At 43.0% G+C, this 27,010-nt stretch overlaps 1 protein-coding gene across 2 annotated transcripts in view; it reads right to left on the reverse strand.

The window, feature by feature from the left end:
* Nucleotides 1-7,108: 7,108 nt before the first annotated feature.
* ZNF445 (zinc finger protein 445) overlaps nucleotides 7,109-27,010 on the reverse strand; it is a 33,088-nt gene continuing 13,186 nt past the window's right edge. Inside the window, exons 2-7 of one of the 2 annotated variants that reach the window (XM_045436799.1) lie at nucleotides 19,590-20,164; nucleotides 16,959-17,127; nucleotides 16,530-16,606; nucleotides 16,121-16,247; nucleotides 15,518-15,628; nucleotides 7,109-14,537 (exon numbers count right to left, since the gene is read on the reverse strand). In XM_045436799.1, the coding sequence (XP_045292755.1) occupies nucleotides 12,379-14,537; nucleotides 15,518-15,628; nucleotides 16,121-16,247; nucleotides 16,530-16,606; nucleotides 16,959-17,127; nucleotides 19,590-20,024 (3,078 nt within the window). In that variant the 5' untranslated portion in view covers nucleotides 20,025-20,164 and the 3' untranslated portion in view covers nucleotides 7,109-12,378. The remainder of the gene's footprint in view (nucleotides 14,538-15,517; nucleotides 15,629-16,120; nucleotides 16,248-16,529; nucleotides 16,607-16,958; nucleotides 17,128-19,589; nucleotides 20,165-27,010) is intronic. The other variant, XM_045436800.1, reaches the window with a different exon arrangement.

Raw genomic sequence — 27,010 nt, forward strand, 5'->3', positions numbered from 1 at the left:
GTGACAAAATAAAACATCCATTCACAATTTTTAAAAATACTGACAAACTAAAACTATAGGAAAGCTTACTTAAGCCAATAATGCTAGTATATTAATCATACAGTAAATATCATACTTAATTCTTAAATCTTAGAATAATCCCCTTTAAGGCAAGAATCAGATAAGGATTCAATATTGTAAAACTAACCAGTTAATTAACAGGTGTAAAAAATAAAATAAAAGTACAAAGATTGGGAAGAAAGAAATAAAACTGCCATTAGTCACAGTTGATAAGATTATCTACATAGAAAATCCAAGGGAATCTACAAACAGTGGGAATTACTTCCATTAAACTGGGATTCCTAAATGCAATGGGGATAATGGAATCCTGAGGGGAGGCAAAGACCATGTGGTAACAGTCAGCAACGATAAGGTAGATGTAGTTACTATAAGAAACAGTGGAGTCAAAGTTGTAATCTGAATAGCCTGACCCACAGAATTCTTTGATATTAGCTAATTGATCCTGGTGTCCCTAGAAGTGAAATGGATGGACAGTCTATTAAAGTTTTATTTGATCTGAGTATGTGGAAAAGCTCCAGATCTAGGGAATATAGGTATGACGAGTCACCGGAGTTACAACTCATCACTCAATTCCCAGACTTAAGCTAGTTCACAGACCCAGACCTGCTTGAATAAAGAGTAGGTAGGCCCCTATGAAGCAGGACACTATATATACATATGTGTGTGTGTGTGTGTGTGTGTGTGTGTGTGTATTTTTTAGAGTGGTATATATATATATATATATATATATATATATATATATATATACTTTTTTCTAGAGAGAGCATGAGCAGGAGAGAGGGGCAAAGAAAGAGAGAAAGAAAGAGAGAGAGAGAGAGAGAGAATCCCAAGCAGTCTCCCTGATGTGGGGCTCGGTCCCACGACCTTGGGATCATGACCTGAGCTGAAATCAAGAGTCAGATGCTCAACTGACTGAGCCACCCAGGTGCTCCAGAACAATTTATATTTTGAATCTTCCTCATCTTCTCCCAAGACACCCAAGGACATTTACCAGAGTGACTTTGCATCAGGAAAAGCATATAAATAGAATTTTCTGGGATTGCCCAAGCCTGATTCTGAACTGACACTAATTACAGGAGACTCAAAATGCCACTGTGGTCCCCTGGTCAGAGTATGAGCATTTGGAGGTCAGTGATTGATGGAGTTTTTGCTCAGCTCCACCGTAGGCCTCCTATATTCATCCTGCAAGTATTTTCCCAGTCTGGAACACAGAATTAGACTATACATACTCAATAGCTGGCAGAATCCCACTGATTCCCTGACCCATAGAGTGAAGGCTTTATAGGAGAGGCCAAGTGGAAGCCACTAGAACTGCCTCTACCCAGGAAAATGGTGGACCAAAGCAACATTGCACTCCTGGAGAAATTGACAAGGTAAGTGCCACCATCAAAGATATGAACTCCCCATTCAGCCTGCCTCCATGGATGTTGGAGAATGACATTGGATTATCATAAATTAATCAGGTAGTGACTCCAAGTGCACCTGTTGTTTCCACATGTGGTTTTGGTACTGAGCAAATCAACACATCTGGCACCTGATTTGCAGCTACTAATCTAATCTGGTGAATGCTTTTTTTTCTCTATGCCTGTTAGTAAAGACCATCAAAAATTGTTTGCTTTCAGCTGGATATACCTTCACTATCCTACCTCAGGGCTATACCAACCCTACAACCCTAGTTACAATCTAGTTCACAGTTACTTTGATCACATTTCTACCAACAGGACACCATGCTGGCCCACATATTGATGATATTAGGGTAATCAGATCTGCTATGTCGGAAGCAGCAACTACTCTAACATGCTGACCAGACACATAAAATGACAGAGTGTGGAAAATAAACTTGGCTAAGGTAAACAATGTTTTCCAAAATTTCATTCTTTGTAATGTTTCCAATATTTATTTTCTGTATGTTTAAAGGAGCCACAAGAGGAAATTTTACATGACATTTGCTGGGTCATATGGTAACTCGGTTTAATATTTTGTGGAACTGCCCAAATGTTTTCCAAGCGGGGGGGTGCCCTTAAGTCTCAGATAATTCTCATCTCACACTATCTATCCACTCTCTCAGTGGGGCTTTGAGCAGCTTTGGTTTGGAGCTGCTTTGAGATCTAATCAGGACCAGCTATATAATTTGCCACATCAATTGCAAAATGTTCAAAATTATTCCACATTTTAAGACAGTGAAATCAGAGCATTAAAGCTGAGGCTCTTCTAAGTATGAGGCCTATGTGCAAATGCCCAAGTAGCACACCCAGGAAGCCAGCCCTTGACCTGAGGCAGATGCATTTGCTATAGTGAGGAGGAAATTGAGCAGATGATCCTTGACTTTCCAACCCTCTCTCCTCAGGTTTGGCCTAAGATCAGGATCCAGAACGTGTTCCTTGAGCTCTTGAGCCATCCCCATGCTCTCTCCCTGGGCATTTCCCTGTGTTCCCATCAGTCCTCACAAATATGAGCCTAATTTAACATGGATTCTGGGAGTGGCTCCTAAGACTCCACTGAGTTGTCTATCCTATTTCCTTTCTCTAACAAAATTTCCACATCCCAAACTTGCCCTTGTATCTCAGATGGAAAGATGAAAACAACTACGATGCTTAGATTCCCAGGAAGCTTAGGGTGGTGAATGATGGAGAATATCTATTTCCATTTCTATGGCACTTTATTTTCCAGTCTTCTTGTCAGGATTTTGAAAAGCTAACCTTCTTAGATCTGTGATCACCTGTGCTACCTATACTTCTCTGTGAAAATGAACCAATCAGAGGTACACAACAGGGATGAATCCCACAAACCACTTAGATGAAAAGGAACCGGACACAAAGAATACATACTATATGATTCCATCTATTTAAAGTAGAAAACAAAACAGAAATCAGGCAGAAATATGTTTAGGGAAGTTTTCTTAGGTGGTTAATAAGTGCAAGTAAATTATTATACATCAGATTACAGTTTACATTGGTAAGGGGAGGAAAGTGATCAGAAAGGGCAGGAGGGGACTTAAAATTTTCCTGCCGAGTCCTACTTCTGAGTCTTACTGGTGATTCTAGGGGAGCTCACTTCATGAAACTTGAGTTGTACATTTTTGTTTCAAATACTTTGTTACATTTTGTGATAAAAAATACTTTTGGGGTGCCTGGGTAGCTCAGTCGGTTAAGTGTCCAACTCTTTTGGCTCAGCCAAAGCATTTTGGCTCAGGTCATGACCTCACAGTTCGTGAGTTCGAGACCCACATCAGGTTCTGTGCCGATAATGGGGAGCCTGCTTGGGATTCTCTCTCTGCCCCTCCTGCACTCTTTTTCACTCAATATAGAACACTGTACTTCTAGAGTTATATTTTCACTTACATTCCACTTCTAGAGTTATTACTCAGAGCTCTCTTTTAAACTTTCTGATTTTTTTTTTTTTAATTTTTTTTTTCAACGTTTATTTATTTTGGGGACAGAGAGAGACAGAGCATGAACGGGGGAGGGGAAGAGAGAGAGAGGGAGACACAGAATCGGAAACAGGCTCCAGGCTCTGAGCCATCAGCCCAGAGCCCGACGCGGGGCTCGAACTCACGGACCGCGAGATCGTGACCTGGCTGAAGTCGGACGCTTAACCGACTGCGCCACCCAGGCGCCCCTAAACTTTCTGATTTTGAGTGGGTCCTCCAAAACTAGAGGTAGCTCTCTAGGTCAAGTAATGTAAAACCTTAAGGCCTCTTCTCATTGAAAAAAATAATAATCCTTTGTTCAAAACTATTTGGATTGAACTCTGCTTTGCAGTTAATTTTGATCAAACTCAGGAAACTCAAAGAATTCAAAATAAATTATGAACTCACCTACAGTTTTCATGTTCTTCCCAACTCTGTTAAAAAACAGAGAGGATAGGAAAGTAATCTATTCTCAACTTGACTCAGACCACCACATAGTAGAAAGCAGTTTCAATTATTGAATTTTTCAATGCCCAAGAATATGGATCAAGACCAAGTTGAAGCAAGTTGTGTCTCTTGTAATTAGTGTCAGTTCAGAACCAGGCTTGGGCAATCCCAGAAAAGTCTGTTTATATGCCCTTCCTGATGCACTGGTAAATGTCCTTGGGTGCCTTGGAAGAAGATGAGGAAACTTCAAAATATAAATTGTTCTGGGCACCTGGGTGGCTCAGTCATTTGAGCATCTGACTCTTGATTTCAGCTCAGGTCATGATCCCAGAGTCGTGGGACCAAGCCCCACATCAGGGAGCCTGCTTGGGATTCTCTCTCTCTCTCTCTCTCTCTCTCTCTGCCCCTCTATCCTGCTCATGATCTCTCTCTCTCTAAAAAAAATTATATATATATATATATATATATATATATATATATATATAAATTCTCTCTCTAAAACACACACACACACACACACACACACATAGGGTCCTGCTTCAAAGGGGCCTACCTACCCTTTATTCAAGCTGCTCTGGGTCTGTGAACTAGCTTAAGTCTGGGATTTGAGTGATGAGTTGTAACTCTGTTTTGGTGATTCATATCAGACCTATATTCCCTAGACCTGGAGATTTTCCACATATTCAGATCAAGTGAAACTTTAATAGGTTGTTCTTCCATTTCAGTTTTAAAAGATTACCAGCTCCAACTAATGTGGCCAATTACAGGTGGAAAGTCATTCTAGGGTTGAATGAAACATTCAATGTGTGAATGAAACATCTGAGGACAGGAAAACACCAATTCTTATTGGACATTGGATTACTCCAGGACCATGACCATGGTTTATCAGTTGGAACATTCTTCTACAAGTCACCTCATATAATTAGAATTACAGTAGTCTTACCTAACATAGCTCCTTCCAATGACAATGCAGTCACCATGCTTGCTCTCAAGGACTCCAACCAGACTTCCTTCTTATGTGCAAATGCTACTTGTTTCTCTCTCTCTTTTTTTTTTTTAACATATAAAAGTTCTGCTTATGTTCACATTAGAATGCACCTTGGTAGAATGAGCTTCTCAGCTGAAGATCTGATGATAGAACTCTATATGTATGAAGAGTAATTGTTTTGATTATAGATCAAAAGGAAGAAATATTTGTGGATATCCCCCAAAATTTTGTTGTTTATATATGAATATAGAACTAGTATAACTAGTATATGTGTATAACTAGTATATGGAAATGTTTGTATGAATATAAAAGTACATTTCCTTTGGGTTGCTGACTTCAATATTTAGTATTGGTTTATGTACATATGGACTCTTTAGACTTCTCACCAAGGGAGAACCTGCCATGGCCATTTTAAGTAAACCTCAATGATGTATCCAAGGACAGCTTGCTTTCTGCTCTCATTAAAACCCCAAGTCATAATGGTAAAACATCCATAGTTAGGCCAATTTTCTCTACCTGTATGCAATATATTGACCCAATTCTTGGGTTCACACCAATAGCAACCATCTGTTGAAAACACTTAAACATCCTATGACTTAATCAGAGGATGCATACACTCTCTTTGCCTTACCTAGCTTAAACTGATTTCATAGCAAGAAGCTTGAAGTAATGTGGCTACAGATCAGTTGAGGAACAAAGACAGATGGCTCAACTATGAGATATAAACAGAGGCAACCTTGCCTTCTTAATTGATTCATTCATTTAGAATTCATTTAGAATTCAGGGCTATGGGAGTTGCTATATGCTCTCCCCTAAGCTCTGTTGGGGGGTTATCACCTAAGTTACTGCTCCATTGGAGGCAAATCAGAAGTCTGTGTTTAGTTAAAGTCATAAATTTACTGTTAAATTTATTAAACTTATTAAATGTATTAATTTTTGTTGTATATTAAATGTTTTTAAGCAGAAATATCTTTAAATATGTTCTCCATTTTGAGGGGCGCCTAGGTGGCTCACGTCAGTTAAGCATCTCTTTTTCAGCTCATGATCTCCAGGTTCGTGAGTTGAGCCCTGCATTGTGGAGCCTATTTGGGATTCTTTCTCCCTCTCTCCCTGTCCCTCCTGTACACTCTAGCTCTCTCAAAATAAATAAAACTTTTTTAAAAAATAATATTCTTGGTCTCAAAAGTTTTAAGTCAACATCCTAGGAATTTTTAAGATAAAATTATTTAGGAAAGCTGTGCCAGTTAACTGGTGTCTGCTTCAAAACCCACTCTTCTGTAGATGCTTTGAGATAATGGGGTGGGAACTCTGTAATCCACATCTCCATTTTGCCAGCTATTTCTCTGCTAGGCTCTAGCATTGAGGAATGTAAAAGGAAAGCTGCAGTGTTGGAAGTATTGTGATTGATTTTGTGGGTAAACTTGGCTACGTGACAAGTTGCCTAATTTGAACAAACATTATTCTGAGTGTTCCTGTGAGGGTGCTGTTGGATAAGATTAACGCTTAAATTAATGGACTTTGAGTAAAGCAGATTACTGTCCATAATGTGGGTGGGCCTCATCATGAATCAGTTGAAGGCCTGCATAGAACAAAAAGCCTCCCGGGGACAAGAAAGAATTCTCTGGGAGGCTGCCTTTGGACTTCATCTACAACACTGGCTCTTTCTAGTTCTACAATAGCCAGCCTTCAACTGGAAGAGGAAAATTAGCACTCCTGGGTCTCTAGTCTTCTGGCCAATCCTGCAGATTTTTGACTTGGCCAGCCTCTGGAATCACATGAGACAGTTCCATATAATAAATCCATTTCTATATGTATACACACATATATTGGTTCTGTTCCTCTGGAGAACCTTAACAATACAAGGAGGAAGAGGGGAATCCTTTCCTGGTTTTCATGTCTACGTAGGCACTGTTTCCTGTTTCCAATGCTCCTTCACTCCAGCAGTGGCAATTCCCTCTGGTAGCAGCAATTGGGTCCAGCTTGCAGTTCTGTCATCATAAGGCCCTCCTTTTGATTCAGACCAACACCAGCCCAGCAGTGATCTCTGCATACATCTGAATTCAGCCCCACAGGTGCTCTCTTCCAATGTCCTACCTTTTTATAATTCTGTTCCTGTTTTGTAGCTTGCCCTGTGTAGGTGGGATAAATACTGTGCCCCCAAACAGATTCAGATGTTGAGACAGAGGACACCACACACATCAGGATGTTATGAAAAAGTTTATTCTTCACATAATGCGGCTCTCTGGGAAGAGCAAGACAGGCACCCCAGCCACTCAGTTGGCCTTGATTGCAAGGAAGGGCAAGTGAGTCTGATTTTTATTGTGGTTAGGGGTGTGGGTTTCCAGGGCAAAGGTTTGCATAAAGTTCACCTCAAGTGTTAAGACAGTGCCTGGTTTCCTTACCAGTTGGCCCAGATGTGAGGCAAAATGGGGAGGGCTTGAAAGCTGTCAGTTGTCAAACATCAAAAATGGGGTCAGACTCCATTACAGCCCCCCCCCACCCCCATCCTGGGGTGGTACCAGGTTTCAAGTCACTACCTCCATGAACATTAGCTTTTTTTTGTGTTTTTTTTTTTGTTTTTTTTTTTTTGGCTTTTTACTTAGATATACCTAGTGAACACAGTTCTAAGTTCTTTTTCTTAAAATAATTGGTATGGCTTTTGACTCCTGACTATAACCTGGGTGATACAAGTCTCTTTGCTATTCTTAACAGGGTTATTAGGATTAACGTAATATGTGTGGCAGTTGGGCATAAACATTTACTCCCCTTTCTTCATTTACCTAATAAAATGAAATGGCTAAGCATCTCCATCCAGAGGATCCCATTTCTTAAACTTTTCTTTTTTTCATTTCTTAAACTCTTGAGTCTAAAGCTTTTGACCTCACTTGCTAGACTTAGGCCAAAAAGGTTAAAGAAAATAGACCTTATAATTTCCTATAAACTGCCTGTCTTGGAGATGTGTCAATACATGGAGAACATCCTCATTCTTTTTAACTGATGTGTAGTATTCCATCACAGATGGGACCAGAACTGTTCAACCATTCCTTTACTAGTAGCCATTTGTGTTGCTACAGATTTTTGTGGGTGAGGAAACTGGAGCCCTTGAGAGATTAAATGGCTCACTCTAGCATTTCATAAACGGTAGGGCCAGGATTTCTATAAAGTCATGAGATAACAGAGCCCATGCTTAAAAACACTTTTATTTGTAAGTATTTTAAGCAAACAGTTAAAAAAAAAAAAAAAAACCCACGCTATCCTGTTAATCATGTTGACCCATCTACATCAATATTTAAAATGAAATAAAAACACAACTGAAACTTCCATGTACCCTCCCTGATTCTATCTGCAAATCCCACCCCGGAAAGGCAGAACACGATTTTCACACAACATTTTAATACATGATTTTATACTCATCATATAATTTGAATCCACAGGAATATATTATTGTGCAAAACAATAACAACATTGTTTACCATATGCCAACAATGCTTACATGCCAGCCACTAACCAAAACACTTTACATGCATTATTTCATTAATCATCCCCCCCTCCCCAAATTACCTTGTGAGGTTGGCAACTACTATCCCATTTCATTAAAAAAGTGAAACACAAGTTTAAATAATGTGCCCACAGATACACATTTAATTTGACATAAATGGGGTATACTGTACGTAGCTTCGGCAACTTTCTCAGCATTTTTGATTTATCTATGTTGAAAGATGTAACTAGCTCTTTCACATTCACTTCCCAAAGTAGCAAGAACCACCCCTTTTATTTTATTTTGCTTTTCTGTTGAAGGAAATTTCAGTTTTTCCCACTCTTGCTACCTAAACTGTACTGCAATAAACAGTTTTACACAGATGTCCCTCCCCATGTGAAGTTCTTCTAGGATTTGTCCAGGAGTGAAGCTGCTGGTGACACACACAACTTTACAAGGTTTTGCAAGCTGCCTGGTACAGGAGCTATTACAATTTCCACTCCCACCACAGTCAGGTCCTGCTGTCCCACACACATGCCCATGCAAGGGCTTACAGAAACCTGTCATCTTGAGGCGTGTGAGATGGTACATATTAACTGACACTTCCTGTGCTTTCTTCTCTGTACATGCCTCTGTGTGGGCTGATGGTCAGTGAGGCTGGGATTAACCACACTGAACAACCAATTCAAAGACTTTCCAATACCTACTCTTTTCTGGGGGCTCCCAGCCCTCTGGCTCTCCCCAGCCCCAACTCCACTTCTTCCTAGGCAGTAAGAGAAAGCAAGGCAGGGTTCAAAGAAGACTGCATGTTCTCTAGGGCGAGATGGGGTACGACTTGAGAACTGGTGGCTGGGGCAGTCAGACACTGTCAACTGGAACTGCACCGCTGAGCTGCGAACTAGTGTGCTGGTGGGGGACCTCCAATCAACACTGTGCTCACGGTCCCTTCAAAACACTCCAATTCTGACTTAGCTGAACTAAACTCAGTTCCATATTCCTTAATAGAGGTAATTTTGTGCAAAATCTCCTCGGCATGGCAAACAAATAAGCACCCAGCTCTGGCCTCCAGAGCACCCTGTCTGGCTGCAGTGGCAGGCGTAACTCCTGGAAACTTGGACAATACGTGCAGAGTAAGATACAGGCACAAGGAGAGGTGGGACCAGGGGAGACGCCTTAGGTGGATGAGGGGTAGGGAGGGCCGGGCCTTGAAGGGTGAGGACCTGGGAGAGCATGGGTAGGGTCTACACTCGTGGAGAAGGGAGTCAGCACAAAGCAGGCCAGTCCAAGGGTGTTCAGGGGCAGGCAATGAAGTTAAATCCAACACTGATTACACCAAAATGTTTAGCAGTTAGCTCTAAGTAGTAAGACTTTTCTCCTTTTCCTTTTACTTCATCTGTATTTACTAATAATTCTAGAATAATCATGTATTACTCATATAATTAATATTATTTAAAAACTCAGGTTATTAAACAGACTCCATCAGCACAACCCCAAGATATTAAAGTCTTACCTCAGCATACAGGGATTTCTGTTGATTTTTACTTCTTTGAACATTTCAAATTGTGGTGTGAATGTTTAAAAGTCTCACTTTATAAAAATGGCAGTAGAAAACCCCTATTGGGGCATGAACTCTATGAGGTGACAGTGGCACAAGGAATTGGGGGAGGGTGGTGAAAATACGAACAGAAAAGGGTATTTCCTTGGTTGTAGCACCAACTGATTTGAAGCTGAAACTGATATGGAGCTGCAGTTCTCGGAGGGCTCTGGTTCCAGATATCAGCTACCTAACCCAGAGCGCCGTATACCAAGTCCTCTTTTGCCACTCCTAGGATCAGGGAGCTTGATTACTCTAATTTTACACACCCGAGAATAGATGAAGATGTTCAGTGACTTGTCCAGGATCATTTTGCCAAGAAAAGTCACACTGAGCCTGAACTCAGATCTGATTAACTCCAAGGCCCTTCCCATGACCCTGGGCCCTCAGTACATGGGTCTCTGGTCCCTGCCCAGCCACTTCTAGAGCCAGTTTTTGCTACTTTACCAGTGATGGGACACCCAATTCCAGGCCAGAGGCAACTGCTGCTGTAGGAAAAGGATGGGAGAGCCAGGATGACCGAACCTTCCCGAATACAAAGCTGAATGGGGACCAGAACACAAACATGGATCTGCCGCAGTTATTTCCCTCTTCCCCACCCCTGCCTATCCCATGTGACATCACCACAAAGCATCAAAGCCTTCATTTTTCATCCGCCTACGACAATCCAGAAAGGATAAGAGTACTTGTACTGTACTGAAAGTACATTTTTTAGGTTCGTTTCTTCTTACTGTAAGAGATGGCCTGTCCACCAGGTGTACCCTGACTCACAGCAGTAAAACATAGTCTGGGATGGTGCTCTACTATCAAGTGAGATATTTTATTCTTATATTCATAATGCGAGCTCTTCAATAATCAGAAGTAATGGCTACCTACATACATTTTAGAAAAATCAGTCCTTTACCCTTACACCACCAGCTGATTCTTGCTATGTGCTTCAAGTCAAGTTGGCAAATGAGATGGGGGTGCCTCCCCCCACCAGGCCACCTTTCCTCCAGAGGGCATCAGTCATGTGAACTGGTACCTTTGGGTTGAACCCGATGCCAGCACCGGATCTGACATGAGAAGAAGGCTACATGAAGGTTAGAGGGTCCCGTAGTGTCCCGTACAGATGCAAGTGCAATAATTAAACATTTACAATTGTTGCTGAGAGCTGTAAGTCTTGTAGAAAATTCAGACATTTTGAGGGGAAAGGAGATAGTCCCATTCATGGAAACTGGCAGCAGGGATAACTAACTGCATGAGTCCTCGGGTCTGCGGTTAACCCTTGTAAATGTTAATTCACAGAGTACATTACTCCTAAACTCAAAACTGTCCCAAAGCTCCCCACCTCCATACCTCCCTGTGAAGCAGCTCCGGCCCCTGGGGGGACTCGATGGTGCTCACGCCACTTGGCCCACCAGCTCTCTGGGGCCCCTTCTTCTGCTGGTTCCCTCGACTCTAGCCCAAGGGCCTCCCTACTATTCTCCAAGATCCAGACAAGACCCCACCTCCTGTGCCTGGACCAAGTTTCACCTCTTCAGTTGAAGCCCTCTCTAACTAGCCTACTTAAAATCGCAACCCACCTCCTAATCCAGCACTGCCTCTCACTCTTCTCTGATTCATTCTGTCCACAACACACATCGCCATCCAAAGCACTATGTTATCTCATTCGTTCACTGTCTGTAAAGATCCAAGACAGCAGATTTCTTGTCTATTCCAGTCACTGCTGGGTCTCTAGCACACACAACAGTGCCTGGCATATGGAAGGTGCTCAGCACATTTCTGTTGGAACACATGGCCCGTTGCTGACCCTGCAGACTGTGGGTGGAGACAGCAATGGGGCACTGGGAGAGCCCCATTCTCCAGGTGATTGAGTCCAACCCTGCTCTCTTCCACGTGCCACTGAGACAACTGTATGCCCGTGGCAGATCTCCAAAGCCAGGCGTGAAGGCCAAAGCTGCAGCCAGAACTCCCAGGAGGCAACTGGGGAGACTAGGAGTTCTTGCTGTTGCTGCTGCTGCAACTTGTGAGATCAAATAGAATACACACCACCACAGTATCCAACTGGCCCCTTCCCAGCAGCCGCAGCCCATCACACCACAGACATTTCATCAAACAACACAGGGCAATGGTATCTGCCTTTAGACTTATACCTAAGTCTGGGGGAGCTCCAGGCCACTGTGCAAAGGCCACTCCTGGGGCCCAAGCCTCCAGAAGGGCCCCCAAAAACAGGTTGCTGCTCTTCCCCAGCAGGTAGGAAAGGAAATGCCCTGAGTTTTTGACCTCAGGATTCTCTGCCACCAGCTTCAAAAACAGAAAGGGCTGGACCCTTTGTGAAGGCTTTTTCCACACTGCCCACAATTAAGGGTTCTCTGGCAGGGCAGCTAGGAACCCCTCTCCCCCCACTGTCAAAACCCAAGCTAATCTCTAATATGGTTTTTCATATGCCGAGCCAAATTTGAAGACCACCTGAAGGTATTCCCACACTCTCTGCATTTGAAGGGCCTCTCTCGGGTATGAAATCTCTTGTGGCTAATGAGCTGTGAGCTTTTGTTAAAAGTTTTCCCACAGGTGCTACATTTGTGGCACTTTTTCCCAATGGGTATGTTCTGGAGTCCGGTGAGCCTGGAGCTCTGGTCACAAGCTTCCTCAGAATCTTCAAGTGGTTTCTCCCCACTTGGTTTTAATTGCTGTAAACTCACCCCTGTGTCCTGGCAGGAAGATAATGCAGCCAGGCTGCATTCAGACTGTGCCACTCTGGTGTGTTTTCTTTGATGAATGCGGAGAGTATGTCTTCCAATGAAATCTTTCCCACACCACTGACATTTAAAAGGTCTCTCTTTAGTGTGGATTCTCTGATGATTAACAAGGCGATGTTTTCTATCGTAAGATTTCCCACACAGATTACACTTATAGCGCTTCTCTCCACTATGTATTCCCTTATGGTCTACAAGACTTCTTTTGCGTGTAAAAGTTTTCCCACATTCTTGGCACCAAAAAGGTTTCTCACCAGTGAGGATCTGCGGCTGCAGATCTGGAGTGTTTTCACTTTCGTGGCACTCGTACCGTTTTTCCAAAGAGTGAATCCTCTGATGTCGGGAGAGGTTAGAACTCCATCTGAAAGCTTTCCCACATTCCCTGCACTTATAAGGCTTTTCTCTGGTGTGAATTCTCTGATGGATGAGGAGGAACGAGTGATTGCGGAAGGCTTTGCCACACTGGCTACATTTGTAGGCTTCCTCTGTACTGCTCGGAGGAACCTGGAGCCCTGTGTCCTGACTTGAAGACGGCCCATCCTCGGGTCTTCTTTGAATGGCATGCTGCTTCTTATGAGCAATAAAGGCTGACCGATGGGTAAACTCTTTTTCACATTCACTGCATCTGTAGGGCTTCTCACCTGTGTGAATTCTCTGATGATCAATGAGAGATTTCTTCCGAGTGAACGTTTTCCCACACTGCTGACATGGAAAGGCTTTCTCCCGAGCAGGGGCACCCTGGAGCTGACCGCAGCTGGAGGCCAGTCTGAAGTCCTTACATTTGTCTTGATCATAGAACTTTTCTTCCTGGTGCATTCTCATATGACGAGTGAAATTTGATCTCCACCTGAAGGTTTTCCTACATTTGGTACATTTATAAGGTTTCTCCTGAGTGTGGACCCTTTGATGTTCAACAACATACGATTTACAGTGGAATGATTTCCTACACTGACTGCAGTCAAAAAGCTTCCCCCTACTCTGGTCTCTCAAATGATTATCAAATCCTGAGCCACAGGTGAGAGCTTCCTCATACTGATTAGACTCCAGAGATTTCTGCTTCGCATGGGTTTCCTGGTGTAGGCGGTAGGCAGACAGGCGTCGGAAAGCCTTGTCGCATAAACTGCATTTATAAGGTTTCACTCCAGTGTGAATCTTCTCGTGTCGCACACAGTTTGAGCTCCACCTGAAGGCTTTCCCACACACCCTGCACTTAAATGGTTTCTCTTGAGTGTGAAGTCTCTGATGACACGCGAGATGAGAGCTATGACTGAAGGCCCTCCCACAGTCACTGCACTTATAGGAGGTCTCCACCATGTGAAGATTCTGCCCACGCTGGTGATGTGGGCTAAGGCTAAAATCTTTCCCATGTACATCCTTTGCATTCCCTTTTAGTCCAGCATGAATTCTCTGATGGAGGCTAAACCCGCCAACGATGCGCCTGAGCCCTTTCCCATATTCCTTGTAATCATAGTGGTATGAACTCCCTCTGAAGTGTCTGCCACAGCCATGTTTCAGGGATCGCTTTCTTCTGGGAACTCTCAAATACGTAGCATGTTTTAAATTAAGACTAACACTTCTTCCTGACTCTTCAGATTCTTTTGCTGTCCTGTGACTGGCCTTGGTCTCTTCCTTCTTAACTCTTGATTGTATGGGGCTTCCACATTGTTGCTTTAGCCTGCTCTTCTTTTCAAGAGATTCTCTGAGCCTGATTCCCTCAGAAACACTCATCACACGACATTCTGATGGCACAGCAAAGGTTTCTGCTTCTTCCAAAGGTTCATGTTTTAAGACGAACTTGTTTGTTTTAATCTGGAGCTCACCTCCTGACACAAAATAAAACAAACGACAGTGTACTTTTTCCCCATACTTGGAACTGCAGAAAGCACCGAAGGACAAAAAAAAAAATGCCACAATCTTGGGTGGTGAGGCTTTTGCCTGACTACCAATACCTTTACCAAAGAATCAGGGAAGGCAGAACATGGAAGAGTATTCCAGATGACAGGGAAGGGAGGAGGAGAAGCAAGGTGGGCACAGAAGCTAGACATATGCAGAAATCACATCTAGTTGAAAAACAGAGTTGAAAAGTGAGTGTTAAACAGCAAAAGAGGGGAGAGGAGTCCTGGCATAAGAGGGTAAGAAGGTCCACAAGAGCCCAGGGGAGGGATCCATGGAGGACTGGATGAAAGAACTGAATGTCAAGCCTGTCGCAGGGGCAAAGAAGAGAAGCTGGAGTGGAATCAGGGCTCTTCATAGCACAAAGGGACAGGCACGGGCCTACGGGCCAGCAGGAGTGCAACAGAGGGAGGAGGGGGACCATCACTGACTGGAAAAGACTGCAACAGTGAAGCCCTCCAGTGGGCAAGAACACTTACTGAAAGGGTTTCTGGGGAAGGAGCAGGGCCAGAAACAAATGTCTAATAGGCCAGTCTGGAGGGGGGAAGGCCAAAAACCCAGCATTCCTTAGCATCACTGTTAAGGATCTTCCTTCTAGGAAACATCAAAGTTCCCTGTGACTTACTTGGTATAAAACACTTTAAGAAAGAGAAGAGTTGGGGTGCCCACGTGGCTCAGTAAGTTAAACATCTGACTTGATTTCAGCTCAGGTCATGATCTCATAATTTGTGAGTTCAAGCCCTGTGTCGGGGATTCTCTCTCTCTCACTCTCTCTGCCCCTCCCCCACCCGAGATAAATAAACGAAAGAAAGAAAGAAAGAAAGAAAGAAAGAAAGAAAGAAAGAAAGAAAGAAAGAAAGAAAAGAGTAGATGTGAGAGAAGCAGGATCTGGAGGGTCTCTGGAACTCACCTGCAGGGGCAACACGTGGATTCCCCTTGGGCTGAGCTCCTTGGACATTCAGGCCCCATGGCTCCCTTGCCTCCAACCAGGAAATCAGAACAGGTTTGGTGAATGGCCCCACTGCAGAAGAGAAGGGAATGAGATGAGATGGAAGGGTGGATAAATCATACAGAATTACTCTCCAGGCCCCTCTCAGGCCTCAGGTCCTGGCAAGGACGAGGGAAAGGCCAGGGAGGCTGGTGGAAGAAGCTAGGACAGGAGGCCCAGGCAGCCATTTCCAACAGCTCTGAACAGAGATAAAAGAGGCTGAAAGAAGTCACAGCCAAAAGAATCATTAGGATTCTCTGGAGGTGGGAGCCACGTGACAACTCACCCAGTTAAATCAACCAACATTTTTTTGGATGTCTAACTAGGAACTGGACATATATGACTTTTAATCTTAACAATAATCCTGCATGATAATCATCATCATCACCATGCTTCAAGAGAAGAGCCTGAGGTGACAGAGAGCCAAGATCTAAACCCAGGTCAGGCCCCTGTCTAGGCACCATAACAAAAACTAAGAAGGCAGAAGTAAAAGTGGGTAGAAGTATGGGGAAATTAATGTCTTACCCAGAGAAACCATGTTCCCATAATTCTCCAGCATCACATCCCTATATAAGTTCCTCTGAGCAGGGTCCAGCCATCCCCACTCATCCTGGGAGAAGATCACTTCCACGTCCTTGAAAGTCACAGCCTCCTGAAAAACACAGTCCTATGTCCACGAGCCGGTCTACAGCTCCCGGCTTTTGTAAAGGGGTGGGCTCTGAGTGAGAACGAGATGGATCTGGTAAGGGTGAAAAAGAAGAGCATCACGCAGCAGAAGAGCTCTGGGCTCAAGGGGGATAATCTGGTCTCTAGGACATAGGTCTCTGGATGTGAGGTCACTGGACACAGAGACTCAAGATGAGGGGGAGCCTCAGCAGCTCCGTTAGGCAGCAATGCTGGGATGTCACGAAGGACCAAAGGTCCTGTGGCTCACCTGAGGCTGGGCTGTCAACAGGTCTCCTGGGCACCCCTCTCTTTGGGAAAGAGCAGGAGCCTGGGCAACAGGAGGCTCTGAAGGAGAAGAAAGAGCCATGAGAGAAGGTAACCCAGCTCTTGGCACCCCACTGAGTAGGCCTACTCTTCCCCCACATAGAGGACTCCTGGGCCCATGAGCAGGTATGGACTATTGTTAAACATCCATTTCACATTTCCCCAATGTCCACTGAGGGCTGGGGGGTGAGCAGTGGGGGGTACAATGGCAGGAGGAAAGGCTAGGTGGACATGGGTCACAGAAGGCAAAAAGGACACAAGGCTAAGGGCCCAGATAGAAAGGGATTCTCATGTGAGGACAGATGGTGAAATGACAACACTAATCTGGGATGTGTGGCATATGGCTGGGGTCTTAGAGCCAGATGGCGAGTACCGGATTGCCCAGCCAGGAAGTCACACACTCCTATTTCATAGGGAGGCTCCAGGTGGTCCCCAAGAGTAGAGCTGCTCCTGAGAGGTGAAGCAGGGGGCCATATCTGTGAGGCTCGCAGGGTTCCTGTACCCATCCAACGCACATCTGGGCTCTGGGCAAGGGCTGGGTCCTGGCGAGAAGAAAATGTTGTGAGAGAATCCCCATGGGAATCAGAAAGCAAACTCAGAGAAGAGGCCACATGGCCAATCTTTAGGGGCAGGGACCCAGGGAAGGGCAGGCCAGGCCCTTTCTTATCTATAAGCAGAGGGAAAAGGAGGAGGAGAAAGCCCAAGGGGGACCTCCTCACCCCTCAGCCTCCCTGGCCTCTAATGTGGACCATGAGGGAGACAGGTGGAGTCAGATTCCAGCTACAACATAGGAAACACCCAGCAAGGCAATGCTGTCAGGCCTCAGGTGCTGCAGTGACTCCTCCCCACTAACCCTCAACCCCACCCCTGGTCTGGAACTTAGAAATGAGAGAGAAGAGATTTATCCCTTGATTGATAATGGTTAAATTGATAATGGTTCACAAGAGAGATGCAGACAGATAACATCTCCCAAGTATCAGGGACTGTTCTAGGCAGTGATAAGCAAAGTGACTTCAAAGGACAGCTCCCAGACATTAATCTGATTGAGATAGTAAGTAACACTACCAGTGAGGCAATATTACTTGTGAGGGTCAGCCATGGGACCATAAAAGAAGAAGTCTCAGATCCAAAAAATGACAGTGCCCATCCAAGCAAACACTTGGAAAGAGCCAATTTGCCCTGGGACTTCAAATGGCTCCAGTCTCTGAGGCAAGGCTATCCCTGATGGAGAAATGAGGATAGAAAGCTTATGGCTAATGAACTGTAAGTTTTTTCTGGTTCTCTGGCCAAGACACTGACTACACTGCTATGGACGAATCTTAGCCTGAGGCTGTTAAACATCTTAAAGATGATGAACCTGGTCCTCCCAAACCCTACCAAAAAGAGAATAAAGAAACAATACTTAACGATGGAAGCACACAGCCCAATGAGTTTAAGGACAAACATTACCGGGCCCTAGTTGCTCAATTCTTATGAACCATAGGGTGATTCTGTAATTTTATGTGCATCTTGAGTTTTTCTGCTCACTTTTCAGAATTTAGAAGGTGTTCTCCCAGCCTGTTTTGTTTTCTAATTTCTAACTACTTTCAACCAGGTAGACCGTGTCTGCACATTTGGCAATGTTTTCATGGATTTTCGAATTCTAAATGAGTTAAATGTAACCAAGCTACAATTATGTACCTACTATGAACCTTATTTGCTTTAATAAATTATTTTTCAATCCTTTTGAACATCTTGGTGTTTCAGCAAAAATGATAAACGCTCTTTTAGATTTTTAAAAATAGTAACCAATGTTACGCAAAGAGCTTTCTTTTTTAAGTCATACCTTGAATTGATTTATTACCATTTACTGGTAGATGTTCAGTCAGATGTGTTACTCAACTGACTTAATTTTCATATTATATTTGGGGGAAGAGTATGCCAAATACGTTTCAAATATCTTAAAGGTGGGGCGCCTAGGTAGCTCAGTCAGTTAAGTGTCCGGTGCTCAATTTCCACCCAGGTCATGATGACGGTTTGTGGGATTGAGCTCCACGTCAGGTTCTGCACTGTCAGCTTGGGATTCTCTTTCTCTCCCTCTCTCTGTCCCTCCCCCACCTCTCAAAATAAATGAATAAACATTTAAAAAAATCTTAAAGGTAACTTTCATTTATGCATGCATCATATATGTAGACTTACACATACTTTTATTGAAAAAAAATTTTAAAGCCTATAAAAATGATAAATCCTCTTTAAAAAAAAAAACCCTCAAGCTACAGGAAGCACTGAGAGGCTTGCTTGTGTGTAGCACAAGGGGCACACAGAGCTCACTTTAACTGACTGGCTGCTCTATTGCCAGCCCTAGAGCTCTGTTTCCCAGGTCTAAGGCTGGAACTGGGGACATGGTAGGCACTCAAATAGACACTGAACAAATTTGTTTGCATATCCTTTTCAATAAAGTGAGGCTCTGAAAGAATGTGAGCAAGAACAATGAGGCTGTGGAATAAATCTTCCAATTTCCTGGCCCTAGGCTGACCCTCAGTACTCTTCTTACCCTTGACCCCTGCAGAGAATAAATCCTCAAAAGCTTACTAAGAAAGAAGGAACATGTTATGAGTGCACTGCATTTATAGGTCTTAACGGGCACACAGAAGCCAAGAGTCCTGACTCTAACAAGCAAGAGATATCACCCCCGCTTAACCGGTCAGTATCCAGTCAAATTGGGTCTGTGGAGACAGACTCCCATAATCTAAGTTACTGTGTCTATAGATACATTACTGTTATCTATAGATACTTGCTGACCCTCTTCCTGGAGCTAACTGTCCTCTGGGAGGGCGAGAAGGGCTGCTGCTAAAAGGTCCTTGGACCAGAGCCCAGTTCTCTGCTGCTCAGGTGCCGTGGGAATGAGAAGGGAAGACTTTCCCTGCATTCCTCAGTGCTGAGCGTTCAGAGGCCCAACCCAGTCCCTCTAGACAAGCGGGCTCACTGACAGGCAGAGTTCACTGAGTACTACACACTTGCTCACCCTCAGCCTCCACGGTGTCCCATCGACATCCCTCTGCAGCTCTTCCAGCAGGGCCACGGCCTCCCCACCACTCTCAGGGTGATGCAGCTGTACCCAGGTCCGGAGCTCCCCAGGCAAGATGCTAAGGAATTGCTCCAGCACCAGCAGTTCCAGGATCTGGGCCTTGGAGAGAATGTCAGGCCTCAGCCACCAGCGGCAGAGCTCCCGGAGCCGGCTCAAAGTCTCTAGGGGCCCAGAAGATTCATGGTAGCGAAGCTGTCTGAAGAGCTGGCGGAACAGCTCCTGGCCAGAACGGTTGAGTGTCTGTGGCCTGGCAGCCTGCGCTGAAGTGTAGCCTTCATCCTCTTCTTCCTTCTTTACCATCTGAAGCCGCCCTTGTTCCCTTGAAGCCCGGGCCTGAGCTGGATGGACAGCATACCACCTGCCTGGAGGCATCACTCCTGTTCAGGGTCTACCCAGCAGAGTGCAAACCAAGTCTATGTTAGCTGTGTCGCTGCTGGGACCTCAGGAGTAGTTTTTCAGCACAGTGGTGGGCAACGTCATTTGCTGGGGCATCAGACATCACTGGTAAGAGACTAAAATAACAAATATTACGTTCAGGAGGATGAGAATGATGGTGCAGTTAGATCCTGGTAGCCAGGATCATCTTTGGATGTACAAAAAGAGGGCACATGACCGTTTGCATACTCGTGCCTGCCCATATCAAGCAGACCACAGGACTAGATTGCCACATTTTGGGGTAAACTAAGATAATATCCCAGAATACAGGAAAGCATGTACAATGTACAGGGCTTGTATGCCAAAAATTACAAATGGCAGATGAAAGAAGCCAAAGAAGATCTAAATAAATGGACAGACATACCATATCATGTACTGGAAAACTTGACAGAGTAAAGATGTCAATTTTCCCCCAAAGGATCTACAGGTTTAATGCTATTCCTATCAATATCTCAGCAACGTTCTTTGTATATATATATATATATATATATATATATATATATATATATATATGTATGTATGTATCTATATATATGTGTGTGTGTGTGTGTATATATATATATATATATATATATATATATATATATATAGACAAGATTATCCTAAAACTTATGTGGAAAGGCAACAGAATTACAATAGCTAAACAATTTTTAAAAATTAGAATAAAGTGTGGGGAAATAGTCTATTTGATTTCAAAACTTAGAGCTACAATAATTAAGACTGTGAATCCAACAATTGCCCTAATAGGTATTTACCCAAAGAATACAAAAATACTAACTCAAAGGGATACATGCGCCCTGATGTTTATAGCAGAATTGTCTACAATAGCCAAATTATGGAAACAGCCCAAGTGTCTATCAACTGATGAAAAGATGTACAAACTGATGAAAGATGTAAAGGAGACGTGGTATATGGAATATTATCCAGCCATAAAAAAGAACAAGATCTAGCCATCTGCAACAACATGGATGGGGCTTGAGAATATTATGCTAAGTGAAATAAGTCAGCCAGAGAAGAACAAAAGAGCAAAGGGGAAAAAAGAAACAAGAAACAGACTCTTAACTATAGAGAACTGATGGTTACCAGAGGGGAGGTGGGTGGGGTATGGGTAAAACAGTTGATGGGGGTTAAGGAGTGCACTTGTGATGAGCACAGGATGTTGTATGAAGTGTTGAATCACTATATTGTATACCTGAAACTAATACAGCACTGTATGTTAACTAACTGGTATGTAAATAAAAACTTAAAAAAAAAAAAAAGACTGTGGTAGTGGTGGGGGAAATGACACATAAATCAGTGGAAAAGAAAAACCTGAAATAGACTAACACAAGTATACCCAACTGATTTGTAATATCAAATGTGACCTTACTAATACTGTAATATAGTATTTTAAAAAGTCTCAAATAAGCAACTCAAAAACAAAACAAATGCTGATTAGGAATCCCCTAAATAACTATGACCCCACCAATGAATTAAGAACTGTAATTTGCAAACACTAATCCAGTTCTCTACCGAACTTATTTGCCTTTGTAATTCGTCATAAGGGCCACTTACTGGAGACAGCAGAGCTTAGTGTACAGAGTAGAGAACATGCACTAAGACCTACCTAGGTCCAAATCTGTCTCCCCACTACCTGTAAGACAGTAGGTGCACTTTACCTCTTTACCTCTTAAAATCTCTGTGGTCTCACTGTATAATATGTGTGTGGTTGTGGGATTTAACATTTTGGGCCCTCAATGAATGTTTGCCTCTTCACACTGGGGAAACAGCTTATGCTGCAGGCCACATCGCTGCATAGAAGTCTACTCTGCAGAATGTGCTCAACTGATTTTTTAGAAAGGTACAAAAGCAATTCAAAGAAGGAAGGATAGGGGCGCCTGGGTGGCGCAGTTGGTTGCGCGTCTGACTTCAGCTCAGGTCATGATTCCGCGGTCTGTGAGTTCGAGCCCCACGTCAGGCTCTGTGCTGACAGCTCGGAGCCTGAAGCCTGCTTCGGACTCTGTGTCTCCCTCTCTCTCTGCCCCTCCCACGCTCATGCTCGCTTTCTCTCTCTCTCTCTCTGTCAAAAATAAATAAACATTAATAAAAAAAATAATTCAAAGAAGGAAGGATAAGCTCCAACAAATACTGCTGGAGAAACTGGGCATTCATAGCCAAAATAATGAGTCAATTTAAACCTAACATCTTACACAAAAATCAATTCAAAATGAATCACGGCCTTAAATATAAAACATAAAAGTATACAACTTTTAGAAAAAAGCATAGGAGAAAATCTTCAGGAGCTAAAGCTAGGCAAAGAGTTATTAGAATTGACACCAAAAGCATGATCCATAAAAGGGAAAACTGATAAGCTCAGGGAAAACTGATAAATTTAAAACTTCTGCTTTTGGAAGACCCTTTGTCGAAAGGATGAGAAGACAAGCTACAAACTGGAAGATAATATTTAGAAGCCACATATCTGACAAAGGACTGGTATTTTACTATATAAAGAATTCTTGGGGCTCCTGGGTGGCTCAGTTGGTTAAGTGTCTGACTTTGGCTCAGGTTACCATCTCACGGTTCGTGAATTCAAGCCCTGCATCAGGCTCTGTGCTGACAGCTCAGAGCCTGGAGTCTACTTCAGATTCTGTGTTTCCCTCTCTCTACCCTGCCCCACTCACACTCTGTCTCTCTCTCTCTCTCTCTCAAAAATAAACATTAAAGAAAAAATTCTCAAAACTCAACAGCAAACAATCCCATAAGAAAATGAGTGAAAAACATGAAGATACATTTCACCAAAGAGGATATACAGAGAATAAGCACATGAAAAAATGTTCAACATAATTAGTCATCAGGGAAATGCAAATTAAAACCACAATAAGATAATTACTATACATCTATCAGAATGGCTAAAATAAAACAAAACAATGACAACACCAAATGCTGTCGAGGATACAAAGAAACCAGATCACTCATACCTTACTAGTGGGAATGCAAACTAATGCAGCCACTCTTGAAAACAGTGTGGAGGATCCTCAAAAAATTAAAAATAGAACTACCCTATGACCCAGCAATATCACTACTAGAAATTTATCCAAGGGATACAGGACTGCTGATGCATAGGGGCACGTGTACTCCAATGTTTATAGCAGTGCTCTCAACAATAGCCAAATTATGGAAAGGGCCTGAATGTCCATCAACTGACAAATGGATAAAGAAGATATGGTTTATATATATAATGGAATACTACTTGTCAATGAAAAGAACAAAATCATGCCATTTGCAACAACATGGATGGAACTGGAAGGTATTATGCTGAGTGAAATAAGTCAGAGAAGGACAGGTATCATACATTTACACTCATATGTGGGTCTTGAGAAACTTAACAGAAGGCCATGAGGGAAGGGAAAGGGAAAAAAAAAATAGTTATAGAGAGGGAGGGAGGCAAACCACTAGAGACTCTTAAATACAGAAAACAAACTGAGGGTGGAAAAGGGGGGTGTGGGAGAGGGGAAAATGGGTGATGGGCATTGAGGAGGGCACTTGTTGGGATGAGCACTGGGTGTTGTTTGTAAGCCAACCTGACAATAGATTATATTCAAAAAAAGATTGGTTCACTGAAAAGATAACAAAATTGATAAATCTTTAGCCACACTGATGAAGGAAAAAAAAAAGATCCAAATATGGAAATGAGAAATGAAAGAAGAAACATACTACTGACTACTGGAATTTTTAAAAGATAATTTTTGCCAATAAATTAAATGCATTACATGAAATTGACAAGTAGTTACAGTAGTTATAAAACACAAACTACTAAAATTGGTTCAAGAAGAAACACAAAATCTGAATAGACCTGTAACAAGTAAAGAGATTAAATTAGTAGTCAAAACTACCCATAAAGAAAAGCAAAGACCCAAATGGCTTTATTGCTGAATTCTCCCAAATATTTAAAGAAAAAAATAATACTGATTCTTCATAAGCTCTTCAAAGACACAGAAGAGAAGAACACGTCCCAGTTCATTCTAGGAGGCCAGTATTACCTTGATACCAAAACCAGACAGACAAGTATCTCTTATGTATATAAATGCAAACATTCTGGACAATATACTAGCAAAATAAAATCCACTAACATACGAAAAGAATTATATATCATGACCATGTGAGATTGATCCTAGGAATGCAAGATTGTTTAACATATCAATAAACACAAAACAAAAATCACATAATGATGTAAATAGGAGCAAAAAAATTTTTTTTACAAAACCCAAACTTTTCATAACAAAAGCAATCACTAGAAATAGAACGGAACTTCTACTTCTGGCAAAACACCTCTACGAAATCCCACAGTTAACATCAAACTTAGTAGTTAAAAACCAAATGTTTCCCCCCAAAAAGTGAGAATAAGACAAGGATGTCCACTCTCAACTCTTCTCTTTAACACCGTCCAGGAGGTTTCTTAGGCACTTAGGTAAATAAATAAATAAATTAATTAATTAATTAATTTTTTAAAAGGGGGGTGGGGGGAAGCTTTCAGGGAAAATGGCTGGAAGTAGGAGGATCATGGGCTCACCTAGCCTCACCTCATCCCACAGATACACCTGATAACACCCATATCAGTGTAAATAACCCAGAAAACAACTGAAGACTAGAAGCACAGATTCTCCACAGCTAAATGTGTAGAAGAGGCCGCAACGAAGAGGGTAGAAAGGGCAAAGACATGGACAGGAGGGAGCACGTGCGGTGGACAAAGGACACGAACAAACCCCAAACCAGGCACCCCAGGTACAGAGGACCTGTGCTGGGAAGACAAGTCTCCACAATATTTGACCGTGAAAACCAGAGGGGCTTAATTTCTCAAGTTCTTACAACCAGTGGTACTTAACACCTGGAACTTTAAAAATTAGCGGGATCAGCTCTGGGAAGGGCAATGGGAAACTAAGTCTTGTAATGCCCGAAGTTCCTAAACCTCCCACAAAAGACCACCAGAGTCGTGAGTCAAAGCCAAGCGGCAAGGGGCGTTTATTGCAGGTTCGAACCTGGACCTCTGCGCACTCATTGCCGGTGACGCTAAGAGGCCTCGATCAGAGTTGGTATAGGGTTTTTATAGACAGGGACAAACAGCATAGGTGAGTGAGGGTCCTGATTGGTAAATTCTAAAGTAAGGACATTTGTGGTTTTCTGATTGGGCGTCCTTTGTCCTTTGTCTGTCCTTCGGCGAGAAGGCTTTGTCCGTTACTTGTGGTGGGAGGAGAAAAAGGGGGAAGGGGAGGAATGTGTTAAGCAAGCAAGATTACAGAAGCGAAGGACGCCAGTTAGTTTGTGTACAATTACTATAGTTACTCATTTCATTACATATCAGACTACATTCATTTAGGGAGATTTACAACCCATTCTACTACACGGCGGGTTACATCCAGGAAAGGTCTCACAATGCTCATAGCAAACAGCAAGCAAAACAGACTTCTCGGCAATTGTATTTCTTGTCAAAGATCCACAATACGGGAAGAGAGAACTTAGCTTTAAACTATTTGGATTGTTCTTTTCAGTCTCTGCCCTTAAAAGGAAAGCACAGCAAACAGCCCCACTGAGATTCGGCAGAGAAGCAGCAGTTTGCAAAACACCTCGGGTATACAAGAAAGAGATTTATTTGCTAATCTCAAAAGCATGTGCTGGAGGAGCAGGTATCTCCAGGAGGCTTCTCCAAGAACAAAAGAGCTGGTAGGAGCCGTTTCCCTCTCACTCCCCACAACGTACATACAGGGACACCTGCGGGAACCAGCACAGTGTGAACACTCTCCACCTAGCTTGTTAACAGTGCCGCCATCTCCTGTAACCGACCCCCTCCAACAAGCCCTCAGCACCATTACATCCAAAGTGGTACCACGAGCCTGGCAGTGTGCAAGCACCCCCAAGGGGGGCCAGCACCAATCCAAATTGACTCCTGCCCAGCAGAAAGGGGAAGACAACCACACACATTAGTCTCCGGGGCCCCAGCAGTGGGCCGGGGGCAGACATCTGGTCTGGCAGCAGGCCTCACCTACTGATGAAAGCTTCTCAGGGAACAACACAGGGAGAGTACCCTGCAGTTTGGTGCTACCACAGCTCTGGAAAACACCTGGTCTAACTTAATTCAAGCCCAAGATGGCCCTTGACTGGCCCACTAACAACACAGGATACAAACCGTGCCCACAACAGGCAAAGAGAGCCATTGCAGATGCTGGATAGAAGGCAAACATGGCTCAGCGACAACAGTAGGGAACATCTAACACACATAAGAGATATATTTACAATGCCAGGCTCTGGTGAATAAGGTACACTGTGCTGCAGGGTACTATAGGACCTCTTCTGTATAAGGCCACTACTTCCAACAGGAAGAGACATAGGTGACTTTACTAATATACAGAAACAGACACAGAGACCTAGACAAAATGAGGAAATAGGAATATGTCGCAAATGAAAGTACAGAACAAAATATCAGCAAAAGACCTCAACAAAATGGAGACAAGTAATATGCCTGATAGAAAACTAAAAGTAATGGTCATAAAGATACCCACTGGACTTAAGAGTGGAGGACCTCAGTAAGACCCTCAACAAAGAGATAAAAAATATAAAAATGAACCAGAGGTGAAAAACTCAATAACTGGAATTAAAAATACACTACAGAAAATAAAGAGCAGACTAGAGGGAGTAGAAAAATAGATCAGCAATCCTGAGGATAGAGTAATGGAAAGTAACCAAGTTGAACAGGAGAGAGAAAAAAGAATAATTAAAAATTAAAGTAGATTAGGGAATTCAACAACACCATCAAGCATAACATTTGTATTATAGGGATCCCAGAAGGAGAAGAGAGAGAAAAGGGGACAGAAAAGGTATCTGAAGAAATAATAGCTGAAAACTCCCCAAATCTGGAGAAGGAAACAAACAAAAAAATCCAGATCCAGAAG

This window comes from Leopardus geoffroyi, chromosome C2, assembly GCF_018350155.1.
Source record: "Leopardus geoffroyi isolate Oge1 chromosome C2, O.geoffroyi_Oge1_pat1.0, whole genome shotgun sequence".
In the NCBI taxonomy this organism is placed as follows: Eukaryota; Metazoa; Chordata; class Mammalia; order Carnivora; family Felidae; genus Leopardus; species Leopardus geoffroyi.